The following is a 13,420-nucleotide window of genomic DNA, read 5'->3' on the forward strand; positions in this document are numbered from 1 at the left end:
AACTATACTGGAATTAAAATTAAAGACAAATGAAAAAAAAAAAGAATGGTGGTTTTGAACCCTGACTCTGGAATGAACCATGTGTTTAAACCTCTGCTCTATTGTTTATAAGCCATGTAACCTTAGAAAAATTTTTCTTTGTGGATTTTAATTTCCACAAATATAAAACAGCATATTCTGAAAGCTTATCTCATTAGGTTGGCCTAAGATTATACATGTAAATCACATACAATAGAATCTAGCACATAGTAAGTACTCTATGTGTTTGCTCTTGTTACTGGTCCAGAAAATGAACCTGAGTTTGGAAAGACAGTCCAACTTTACCTGTGCAAGCTCTTTCCAGTTTTTTTTTTAAATGACCCATGAATTCTATTCAATAATGGTAGTTATTAATAATACAAAACAAATTCAGATAGACATATAGTTTTCATGACTTAGGATGGCCATTTGAAATTTGACTTTATTAATCTGATCAAGATAGACATAAATATTGATGTTATATGAGTGGGTATGGTCTTATACAGTATTTTTGTTTTTTTGGTAATAAACCGTTAAAATGTAAAATGAGAAAGTGTTACTCAGATATCTGTCAAAAAGCACATATTGTAACTATATGACAAGTGAAATTTTAGAGTTTAATTATTTCATTAGCACGCTGTTATTAATTTTTCAGTGTATCTTCTGTCCTTTGTCATAATGATATTGCTAGTGATGTCTCCTATGTTTCTGAAACATGAAAAAAATGCTTTTGCAACAGCTTGTATTTTATATCCTTGGTCTTCTTTGTCATCTGCTCTTTCTCTGGCAGTGTTTCTCCATTTCTATGCAGGGTTTTGTTATCTTGACACAATAATTATTAAGTAAATAAAAGCAAAGTTCCACCCCCAAAATTCCTGTTAAATCATTAATGGTTTAATGGCTTTCTGTGGTTGTAAATTTTCTAGTTCAACGATTCCAAATATATTTTTTCCCCAAAAAAATAATTAGGTACTATGGACAAATATTACTCTGAGTTCTCTAAAAATTTTTGTTCAGAAGGCACAAAATAGAAACACTTGAACAAATTGATCTGTGTTTTGCAGCTTGCAAACAGATCAGAGAGGTTTATATGGATACTTATGAACTATAATGTTTCAATATATTCTCAAAATATAAATAACAATAAATACAGAAGTCACACAAAGAATGATTAGAGAATATTCTGTGAAACTGTGGAGAAATTTGAAAACTGATTGGAAATGAATTCTGTCCTGGCAAAATAGAAATTAACAAAATCATTTCAAGAGAAGTAGAAAACCTATTAGGCCAAATGTTAAAAAAGAAAAATAAAAGAAAATCATTGGGTTAGTCCTCCTTCCCAACATGGCGCAGTCAGTTAACATCAGCGAGCTGAACCTGCCGCAGCTAGAAATGCTCAAGAACCAGCTGGACCAGGAGGTGGAGTTCCTATCCACGTCTATTGCCCAGCTCAAGGTGGTACAGATCAAGTATGTGGAAGCCAAGGACTGTCTGAACGTGCTGAACAAGAACAACGAGGGGAAAGAATTACTCGTCCCACTGACGAGTTCTATGTATGTCCCTGGGAAGCTACATGATGTGGAACATGTACTCATCGATGTGGGAACAAGCTACTATGTAGAAAAGACAGCTGACGATGCCAAGGACTTTTTCAAGAGAAAGATAGACTTCCTTACCAAGCAAATGGAGAAAATCCAGCCAGCTCTGCAGGAGAAGCATGCCATGAAACAGGCTGTCATGGAGATGATGAGCCAGAAGATTCAGCAGCTCACAGCCCTGGGGGCAACTCAGGCTACTTGCCAAGGCCTGAGAGCTTATTTCAGAAATGGGGCAGAGGGGGGCGCCTGGGTGGCTCAGTGGGTTAAAGCCTCTGCCTTCGGCTCAGGTCATGATCCCAGGGTCCTGGGATCGAGCCCCGCATCGAGCCCCGCATCGAGCCCTGCATCGGGCTGTCCGCTCCGCGGGGAGCCTGCTTCCTTCTCTCTCTCTTTCTACCGGCCTCTCTGCCTACTTGTGATCTCTGTCTGTCAAATAAATAAATAAAATCTTAAAAAAAAAAAAAAAAGAAATGGGGCAGAGGGACCCTGCTTCGGGAGTTTGGGACTTTGTGGGCGTGGCTTCCTGAGGCCCAGGAAGAGACCAGTCTCCTGTTTCATGCTAATAAATGTACCAGCTGGGCAGAAAAAAAAAAAAAAAAAAAGAAAATCATTGAAATAGTGATTAAGGAAATACCATTAAGAATGGAAGCTATCTAACTTTTAAATAAAAGATGATTTCTAAATTATTCTAGTCCCTGTTCATAAGGAGTGCACAACCTCCCAATTCATTTTATGAATGAATTTAATATTAAAACCTAAAGAAATAGTAAAACCTCAGTTATTGTTATAAAATAAATTTTCTAAAAAAAAAAAAAGCACATTGCCAAATAGAACTATCACTGTTCCAAAAGATCATACCAGTGTATTAATTTCCTCAACAAGCTATAGGAAAATTTATATGTTTATGTCATTAAAATACTGGAAATATATTGGAAAAAGAAATTTAGAAGGCTTCCCTAATTAGAACTCTGAATAAACAGGAATATAAGAAAATTACTTAAATATGATAAAGATTATCATAATCCAAAAGCAAATAGAAATATAAACTGTGAAATACTAAGACATACCACTTTAAGTATGATTAAAAACCAGAAAGGGATACCTATTAGTGCTATGATTAGTCAGTATTGCATTGAAGGATGTAAAATATACAGTAAGAGAAAAAAGTCAAGTAATATTTTTAAATTTCAAAAGAAAGAAAAGTTACTTATTTTTTGTTGATTTGACTGTATAACCAGAAAACCTAGAATATTCTAGAAAAAATATTTAAATGAAAAATAAAATTGGGAAATGTTACTGCATATAAAATAAATAGTCACATAGAACATTGTCTGTTCTAGCAATAACTCAGAGAGGTATTAGGAAAGTCCCATTCATAATACAAACAGAAATTTTTAAAGTATTTAGTAAAGAATACCAGATATGAAATGGAGAAAATTACAAAACCAAATCATTGTAGCAAGCAAATCATATGGGAAATTACATGGTTTTCCTGACTGGAAAAATTTAACATCACAAAAAGTGACAATTCTCCAAGTTAGAAATTTAATGCAGCTACCGTTTGAATCCTAATATGAGATTTGAAAAAAGATTGGATAACTTATTTTGAAGTTTATAAGTAATACTAAATATGAGAGAATTTAAGAAAACTATGAGAATGAAAAAAAATAAAATGAGTTATAAAGCTACAGTAATAAATGAATATGATATTACCATCAAAAGAGAAAACAGATCAGACAGAAGAATAACCCAGAGAATACTGAAATAAACTCTGTATTGAAGAAACTATTTTTTAATAGAAAAAAATGGTCAAAGAATGGGAATAGGCAGGTAACAAATGAGTAATTCTGTTTAGCTAGCAAGAAGTAGAAAAGATGCTCCAACTCAATATCAGAGAAATAAATGGCAGATGAAAAATGAAATAGTACTTTCTTCTGCTAAGCTGCCAGCATTAAAATATACTCTAAAACCAACTGCTAGCAAGAAAGTGTGGAGCAATTCTGTCATTTATCATTAGTGAAAGAGTTTTTTCACTTTATTGCTTTGCTGAGAAACAATCTGATACCATATATTTAAAAAAAAAAATTATATTCTTGGGATGCCTGTGGGTGGCTTAGTGGATTAAGCCTGAGCCTTCGGCTCAGGTGATGATCCCAGGCTCCTGGGATCGAGTTGCACATCGGGATCCCTGCTCAGCGGGTAGCCTACTTCTCCCTCTGCCTGCCGATCTCCCTGCTTGTGCTCTCTCTCTCTCTGACAAATAAATAAATCAAATCTTTAAAAAAATTATATTCTCCTACAAAGCAACCCCCTTCCTAGGAATCTATCTTATAAAAATAAAAACATAATGTATAAGAGTGTTTCCAAGGGCTTTTCTAGAACCATTGCTCTTGGGGACAAAAAACTAGTAACAAAATTAATCAACATTAATAAAGAAGTGGTTGAATAAATTGCAGAGACAGAATTTATGCATACTTATTTGACGAACTTTGCTCAAAATATTGTGGAGAGAGACATAAAAAATCCAGAGCAGGGGCGCCTGGGTGGCTCAGTGGGTTAAAGCCTCTGCCTTTGACTCAGGTCATGATCCCAGAGTCCTGGGATCAAGCCCCACATCAGGCTCTCTGCTCAGCAGGGAGCCTGCTTCCCCCCCTCTCTCTGCCTACCTCTGCCTACTTCTGATCTCTGTCTGTCAAATAAATAAAATCTTTAAAAAACAAACAAACAAAAAAACTCTCTAAAGAAAAAATCCAGAGCAGACTACAGTATGATGAATTTTTTTTTTTTTCTAATTTTATTTTTTATTTTTTTATAAACATATATTTTTATCCCCAGGGGTACAGGTCTGTGAATCACCAGGTTTACACACTTCACAGCACTCACCAAAGCACATACCCTCCCCAATGTCCATAATCCCACCCCCTTCTCCCAAACCCCCTCCCCCCGGCAACCCTCAGTTTGTTTTGTGAGATTAAGAGTCACTTATGGTTTGTCTCCCTCCCAATCCCATCTTGTTTTATTTATTCTTCTTCTACCCACTTAAGCCAAACTATGGAAAGAACCTAGATGTCCATCAACAGATGAATGGATCAAGAAGATGTGGTATATATACACAATGGAATACTATGATGAATTTTTTTAGTTAACAATGATATCAGCAGGATGGTGGCCATGAAAGCCAGGCTGCATTAAGGAGTATTAAACAACTCATCTGCTCAATCAACTAGTGCTGAAAAATATATGGCATTGCAGTATTTGGCCTATACTCAGCCATTGCTGGATGTTGGTGACAAGCAAGAGGGATGGGTGTAGGAAAAGTCCTTCCTAATTCTTAATTCCTGGACGCTATGCTCTACAAGTGAGAGCGCTGTTGGGGTGAAACCATGAAGCCTAGGCATGGGCCTGGGCTGAGCCCCATAGGGGCAGATCTTGGTGGTAGTGGCAAATACTCAGACCAGCACTTCGAAGGCCCATTAGTGTGGAGAAAGTTTCCTGTGAGCAACAGTGGAGCATAGGTCAGACAGTCCTGAAAGACAGGAGAATGCCATTCTACAGGTAGGGTGATGGATTCTGTTGCCCTCAGCTGATAGAAAGTATTTATATTTAGATTCCCCAAATCAAGATTTTCAAGCTCTCAGACCAGCTTGAGGCCATTTTATTGTTTAGCAGACACCTCTTTAATTTTCATATATTGAGGAATTTTTCAACCTCCTCTCTGTTACTGATTTCCAGTTCAATTTCACTATGGTCTATTAAAGTATGGCCCAGAGGGCAATCTATCTTGGATGAATGTTCCATGAGAGCTTGAGGGAAATTTATGCTCTACTGTTGTTGGATAGAGTATTCTATAAATGTCAATTAAATCAAGTTGATAGTGATGGTGCTGTTCATGTCATCTACATTTTTGTTGATTTTCTGCCTGCTTAATTCATCAGCTACTGAAAGTGGGATGTGTCTTAAAGTCTCCAACTATAATACTAGATTTGTCTGTTTCTCGTCTTAGTTCTATCTATTTTTTGCTTCATGTATTTCAATGATCTGTTGTCAGTGCATGCATGTTTGAAATTATGTCTTCTTGGAAAATGACTTCTTTATCTATGATAGTATTCCTTGTTCTGAATTCATTTAAAAAATAGCCTTTATAATTTATTAATTTGAGAGGGAGAGTGAGCGCATGAATATGTACAGGGGGAGGAACAGAGGGAGAGGGACAAGAGGATTCCATACCGAGTGCAGAACCTGACTCCAGGCTTGAGCCCATGACCCCAGGGTTATGACCTGAATGGAAACCAAGAATCAGAAGCTTAGCTGACTGAGCCACCCAGGTACCTCCTGACTTCTTTTTATCTGAAATTAATACAGACACTCTAGTTTTCTTTCGGTTATTGTTAGCATGGTATATCTTTTTCCATATTTTTACTTTTCACCTGAATCTTTATACTTAAAATGGGTTTCTTGTAGATAACATATAGTTGGGTATTTTTTTTTTTTTTGGTCATTCTAATAGTCTTTGTCTTGTCATTGACATATTTTGACCATTAGCATTTAAAGTGATGATTTATATGTTTGGATTAATATGTACTAGCTTTGTAACTTTTCTATTCATTGAATTTCTCCTCTTCTCCCCTTCACCTGTGTTCTTTGGCTTTTAACTGGACATTTTATATAATTACTTTTATTTCCTTCCTTAGCATATCATCTATATTTTTAAAAAAAATTTAGTGGTTATCTTAAAGTTTACAGTATACATTTTAAACTAATTTAATTCCTCTTTAAGTAAAACTATGGGGCTTCTAAGTATTATAGGTAACCTAGAGTATCCCAAATTCCTTCCCCCATCTTTGTGATACTATTGTCATTCATTTATTTTTTTTTGAAATTTTATTTATTTATTGCAGAGAGAGAGAGAGAGAGAGAGATCAGAAGCAGAGTGGAGGTGTAGAGGGACAAGCAGACTCCCTGCTGAGCAGAGAACCCAATGAGGGACTGGATCCCAGGACCCTGGATCATGACCTGAGCTGAAGGTAGACATTTAACCAACTGAGCCACCCACGTGCCTGTTAGCATTCATTTCACTTATCCATCTTCTATAATCACTCAATATATTTTAAATTCCGTTGCTTTAAACAATTATCTTTTAGATCAGTGACAAATAGGAAAAATAACATTTATTTTATCTTAATCTATCCCTTCTCTGATGTTCTTCTCTTTTTAATGTAGATCCAAGATTCTGAGGGGATTTTTCTCAAATCTTACCCTGAGAACCTGGTGAGTTTCTAGAAAGAAAGCCCATGCAATTATTATGAGCATCCCTAAGACAGAGGCCCCAGAAGTGAGTTTCTTACTTGCAAGCTGCTCCACTCAGCCTCTAGAACTCATCAAAATGACCATTTTAATGTTTTTGCCACTTACTGGCTCCAGCAGCTACTGTTCCAGGTAAGCAGATGACAGTTGCTCTATCTGTGGATGTGCCTGTCTCTCCTGATTCTGGATTGGCAGTTTGCCCTAAAACTGTTCTCAGATAGGCATAAGAAAAATCGTCAGTTATATATTGCTGTAATTGTAAATACTAAATGAATGATTTCCAAAATCTTCATATATCAGAATTCTCATGGATATTTTGGAAAGGAACAAAGGCAAGTTCCAATTAATGTTTCATAAAAAATTAATCTTAGAATAAAAAGGGAAAACAATTCAGGGAAAGGAAACCTTTCTGTGTTTGTATATGTGCTTACACATCTTTCTGAGGAAGATTAGTGTGACAGAATGCTCACAAAGTCATTAAAACTGGTCATTGCATGTGGTTGAGACATTTTTGTATTATGTTAGTTCCCTTATTACAAATAGCATATATCACTTCTTTAGATTATTATTTTTAAAAGTTGTGTGGCTTGCCAGAAGCATTTATCATTTGTGTTCATGAATAATGATGATAAACCTTTAAAAGTAGGAGGGCTCTAAATGCCAGGCTAAGAAGTATGACCTTTATTTGAGAGGCAAAAGGGTGCTACTGATGAATTTTGAGCAGGGAAATGATATAATTTGAGTTCTGCTCTTAGAAAACTTCTTTAGCTGCTATGTGTTTAATAGGCTAGGATACTGAGGATCTCATTTAGTGGGCTATCAGAATTATGTTAATAATGATATTTTCTATTTGTACAGTGGTTTTGGAATTTACTGAGCACTGTAATTTATATTAACTTATTTATTTCTCAACACTGCTCTGTAAGTCAGGCATATTGGAGTTTTACCTTACATTTGGAAACACGAACAATTATCTATATAAATTAAACACCATGCCTTGACCTCACAGTTAGTATGTTTCACAACTGGGGTGTGAAACCAGAAATTCTGTGCTCTATTTTATCAACAAAATTTTTTTTTACCAAACAAAATTAAAGCTCTGTATTTTTATAAAGCCTAGAGTTTATAAAGTGCTTTTATGGGACAATCTTAATTAAGTGGCAATAATATAATTGAAAACAAACAATTCATCATCAAAAGCAAGCATACAAAACAAAAAGGAAGCTTGACAATATGCCTGATAAAGAGTTTAAAGTAGTGATCATAAAGATCCTCCCTGGGCTGGAGAGAAGAGTGGGTGAACCCAGCAAAAACTTCAACAAAGATATAGAAAATATAAAGAAGGACCAATCAGAGTTGAAGAAAACAGTCACTGAGATGAAAAATGCATCAGAGGGGATCAATAGTAGATTAGCGGATGCAGAAGAATAGATCAGTGGCCTGAAAGACAGAGTAATGGAAAGCACCCAAGCTGAACAGTAAAGAGAAAAAAGAATTTTAAAAAATCAAAGCTAAGGGAGCTCTTTGGACAACACCAGGAGAGAAAAAAATCACATTATAGAGGTCCCAGAGGGGAAGAGAGAGAGAAAGAGGTAGAAAACTTATTTGAATAGGATAGCAAAAAGGATGTTTGAGATAAGCAAATAAATGAAGGAAAATAAGAAAAAAACAGTGTGTTTATGAACTTTTATTACACCATTGCTATTTTTTATGGTGGCTATCAAATCTATATTTTGTAGACAAGGAAATGGAATCATAAGGAGGCTGAATCACTAGCTCAAAATCTCATAGATTTTCAAAAGTTTTCAAAAGCCACTGCTGAGATATGAACCCAGGTCTGTCTGATTCCGAAGATACAGTGGAAATCATAGCTATAAGGATAATGATATCGATGGTTATTGTGTTGTTGATGTGTCACAAAAAGATAATAAAAGCTGAGCTTACTAAATGTTATTGATAACTAGTTCCTTTTATTTACATACAATGAAGTTTTCCTCTTTAGCAATGGTGTGGGCAAAGCCAAGAATCAGGCCTAGGACTAAAGAGAATGGATGGAACTAAAAGGCAGTCAAATGCTTAACCAAGGCAGGTTTCTCATACTGAGATGAGTGACCTGCTTGGGAAAATTGGATGTTTTCAAATATTTTGGTATCTAATATTGTCTGAATCTTCTGAGACTTTAGGCAAAGTCTACCTTCCTGCTTATGAGCCAGCATACCCTGAGGAGTCCAGTTCTAGCACTGGAAAGGGAACTGACATCATGTTTTAACTTTTACTACATTCTTACTGCCCTGTATAGTGGATAGTAAATCTGTATTTGTAGATGAGAAAATCCTATATGTTATTTTGTCACGCCTGATCCAAAGCAATTATGAAGTTTTGCCTGGCAGGGCTCATGGAAGAAAGCTGCCCATCCCATTTCAGACTTGACACATGGCCAGTACATTGCAGTTTTCTGGCAGGAGTTGTAGTCAAGGACTCAAGCACTCTGGGCCAGCCATGTTCATATGTATGTCTTTATTTGAGCTAAGGGGCCTCCACCAAGACCTGCTTATTAGGGAGCCTTGGCTGAGGCACTTTTTTCCACTTTAACTGAGTACCTCTTCTCTGCTAACCCTTCCTCCTCTCCTTACCCCTGGTCCATGGATCCCTAAAGAGGTAGAAAGTAGTCTTTCCTTAGGAGTCTCTTGATGGGGAGATGATTCCCCCTTGTCTACACTGCATTCACCTTACACCCTCCCAAATACCATTTTGTAGGGAAAAATTCAACACTAGGGAGCCAACACCTTTTTTTTTTTTTTTTTTTTTTTTTGCCTCTCGGGTGCACTGTTGCAGTAAATGAATAAAGGCTTGGTTTTTACTTTCAGTTTGGCTCAGTGTCCTAAAGGACCACCACTAAACCATGACAAAATCAACACATAGAGCAGTGTTCTGTTCACTTGCACCAAAATTCACCCTGGAAAAGCAAGCGAGAAAAGCCCAAGTGAGGGTCTGGCTGGACACTTTGTTAGCCATGCCAATGGGCCTTTCTTAGGGAGTGCTAGAAGACTGTTTGCATAAATTTTTTATTTCTAAGGGAAATCATTGGTCCTTCTCTTTAGCCTATGACTACCCACTCAGTGGGTAAAATTAGAAAATGAACCAAGGTTCTCAAAGAAATGACCTTCCTATAATGGGACCAAAAAGTGTCAGATGGCCCTCATGTTGAGTTGTGTTTAATGACTATTGTTATCTCTGTGCAGATTATTAGTGGCAATGGATGTCCTATGACACAGAAAGTTATGGAGACTTTTGAATCCTAAGAAAAACCATATAGGACCCTTTGGAATTATCTTGCCTAGCAGCCCAACAAACCTTAGAGATTTGGTTATTTTGCCTCTACCATGAAGGAGGTCATTTGTTAAACTCAGTGAAGGAAATGGGTACATTGTAGGGTATGTTACAATAGATGCTCCTTTGGAGGGCCCTCAAAGAGGCCACTTTCCCTAAGGGGGAAGAGGGGTGGGGACAAAGGAGGAGCAAAACAAGACCTCTCTTTCCTCAGTTGGTATGATTTTGAGGTCAAAAAGTTTGACTCACTTGGGCCAAGTTCCCTTCCACTGAAAAACATGTTTGGGTTATCCTCACAGAGGCTATCATGGCCAATGGTCTCTTAGGTCTACAGTGAGTTACTGGAAACAGTGGATGATGAGACTTTATTAGACTCTGATTTCTAGGTTTGTCCATGCTGATTCTGCTGGTTAGTTGGCCTAGTTAAATGTCCTCCCAAGGTCAGTTCAATCAGTCCATGACACAATTTGAGTCTTGACTGACAAATTGCCCAGCAGAGAAAAAGTGGCCAGGCCAGGATAGTAAAGACAGGCCAGCAGAAAGAGTAGCATAAGAGGAGTATACAGACACTGTTTACTGGATGACGCAGACAAGGGCCTTCCCCAAAACACATTTGGGTTTGGTTTCTTGAGAAGGGGATCTTATAGAAGGAGATTGATGGGTTCCCCGCCATAACCCTTGTGGCTGGACACGTAGCTACAGATGTGCCTAACTCAGTACTGCATGGTGATGAAGCTATGACTTCACAAATGCTATCTTCTCCACCGCCCCCGGCGCCCCCCAGTGAATCTGGAGATGGACTGGAGAGCACCTTCCAAGTTTTCCCTGGACTTCTCAGGTTTCAAATATAAGACTAAGAGCTAATATAAGTTAAGGTCTTCTCTCTCTAGCAGTGATCAGAGGTCCTATGCAAAAATTAGGGTTCAATGAGAAGGTGGGGGGGAATTATACTTCTTGAGACTTTTGGATATGGTGCATAGGTGGCTGTGGTCTCTGCAATCCTTGACACCGGGATAAGGAAAGAACAGATAATGCTTTCTTGTTTTGTGTCTGAGATCACCACTGGATTCCTTGTATAGGCCTGGCTAGGGATAGGTCAATTTGGGTCCCTACAAATCTTCACTGTTATAAATTCTACTATGGGATGTATTATTGGGCTATCCATATTGTCTATGTGCACTCCTGCTCATCTCAGCCCCCATACCTGATTGGGATAGTTGCTAATAATCCTAACAGAATGATTAAGACCATTTTAGTTGGGTATATGGAAAACTGTGACCCTGCCTAACTACTGTCACCTAGTGGTGACAAAACACTATGTTGCCCATGGGACAAAAACAAAACAAAATGAGACAAAATGAGACAAAACAAAAAAACCTGTTCTCATTGCTGAGTTTAAGGAAGCCAAAGTCCTCTGTAAGACTATTTCCCCATTCAATAGTCCCATCTATCTTGTACCTACACCCTCCAGTACCTGAAACTCATCTTTGACTACTGGTAACTCAGTGCCAGCTTACCACCCTTGCTACACACGGTACCAGACAATGTGACTATTGCCCAAGCTGAGGGAACTGAGCATGTGGCAACTGAAATCATAAATGCCTTTTTTTAGCATCCCTTTCCATCACAACCTTGATCAATTTAACTTTACATGAAATGAGTTGCAATATAACTTTGATGTCCTTTTACAAGTCTACATAAATTTTTTGGCCATCTACCATCAATGGGTAGACTATGATCTAGAAAAAGTTCCTCTTCTGGAAAAAGAACTAGATTTATTAATGACGTCCTCCTGCTGGGCCCAGACAAAAGTGCTGCCCAACAAGGACTGGAAGCCCAATTGATCCACAGACCTGGGGCATTAAGACAGGTCCTGGTACCCAAGTGAAGCTCCTAGATGTAGTCTAATTAGGGGTATGACTTCTCATCCCAGAGGAGATGACTGCTAAGCTTTTCTCACTGCACTGACAAATAAAAAAGAGGCCCAGCAATTAGTATGTCTATTAAGCTGCTGACACTCTCATAAACCCTGCATGTAGATCTTGATGACAGCTATCTACCAGATTACCAGAAGGCTACTGACTTTGTGTGGACACCTGAACCAACAGTATGTCCTGGAAGCCCTCCAGTGGGCCACCTAGGTTGCCCTTTCTTTGATTCTCACTGATCCACATTTGCTATTTGAGTTATGGGTTTTAGCAACCTCTCAGTATAACTCAGTTTGGAGTTATAACGGAGGAATATCACCATGAGCCAGTAATGTTATTAAGATTTTGGACCTATCAGCTAAAATCTACACACATCTTTTGAGAAGCAATCATTGGCTTATTATTGCACCTTGGTGGGTCCTGTGCCCATGAGTATGGCCATGAAATAGTCTTACAACCAGAATTCTCAATCATGCTGTGGGTCTGAGTAGGGGCTTTAAATTGCCAGATGGTGGCTTTGGGATTCTTAGGAAATGGTACACACAGAAGTGGACAAAGCCTGGCCTGGCTAGGATCTTGCAACGAAAGTATCTTGGAGACCATGGAAAGATCTCGAGAATTCTTCTCTGCCCCCTAGTTACATAGCTCAAGGTGTTCTGCCTCTACTGGTCCAATGGAGATCTAGATATTGAAAACTTCAGGTTCATATGTAGGCCTGGCTCACTAATTGTTTCTCCTGGTTAATGTCTACGAGGATGGAATGGGATGCAGCTGCCAACCAACTTGACAGAGACGTGTCCCTAATGCAGCATGGTGAACAATGCTCAGAACAATTGGCAGAGCTTCATGCAGTATGAATGGCTATCCAGGCCACCCCAGAAAATGAGCTGTGCTGCATTTTCACTGACTTATAGGCTGTGATGAATGCCTTGGCTGTTGGATTAGACCACTGGCAAGTCCTGCACTGGCATATAAAATAAGCTCCTTTTTAGGGATAAGACATTTGGATCAGACTGTGCTTTGTTCCTAATTAGCTTTTTGTTATTCATGTCACCCAAAAGACCACCATACTGATGAAGGAAAACATAGTCAATGAGCAGACCCCTCTTGTGAGCTAAATGTGAAGACTGACCTGTTTTCTGCCCCAGAACCAGTAGATACACAACCAGCTGGCTTCCTGAGTCCATGAGAAGTGGAAATTCAGTCACCATTCTAGATAGGACCTACATGCATGAAATGCCA

General features: G+C 38.1%; 1 protein-coding gene across 1 annotated transcript; it reads left to right on the forward strand.

Annotated features, from left to right (window-relative positions):
* The first annotated feature begins 1,347 nt into the window (after window positions 1–1,347).
* On the forward strand, window positions 1,348–10,222 carry LOC132018339 (prefoldin subunit 5-like). The gene is made up of 2 exons (XM_059401196.1): window positions 1,348–1,866; window positions 10,163–10,222. The coding sequence occupies exons 1-2, from the start codon at window positions 1,363–1,365 to the stop codon at window positions 10,220–10,222; spliced, it is 564 nt and encodes a 187-aa protein (XP_059257179.1). The 5' UTR covers window positions 1,348–1,362.
* The last annotated feature ends 3,198 nt before the right edge of the window (window positions 10,223–13,420 follow it).

Source organism: Mustela nigripes, chromosome 1 (genome assembly GCF_022355385.1).
Source record: "Mustela nigripes isolate SB6536 chromosome 1, MUSNIG.SB6536, whole genome shotgun sequence".
In the NCBI taxonomy this organism is placed as follows: Eukaryota; Metazoa; Chordata; class Mammalia; order Carnivora; family Mustelidae; genus Mustela; species Mustela nigripes.

What these genes read in the sequence shown, in the direction of transcription:
- LOC132018339 (XM_059401196.1), top strand. Translation starts at nt 1,363, where the DNA reads ATGGCGCAGTCAGTTAACATCAGCGAGCTGAACCTGCCGCAGCTAGAA. An exon ending in GGGCAGAGGGGGGCGCCTGG is followed by an intron (nt 1,867 to 10,162) that starts GTGGCTCAGTGG and finishes ATCTCTGTGCAG; the next exon opens with ATTATTAGTGGCAATGGATG.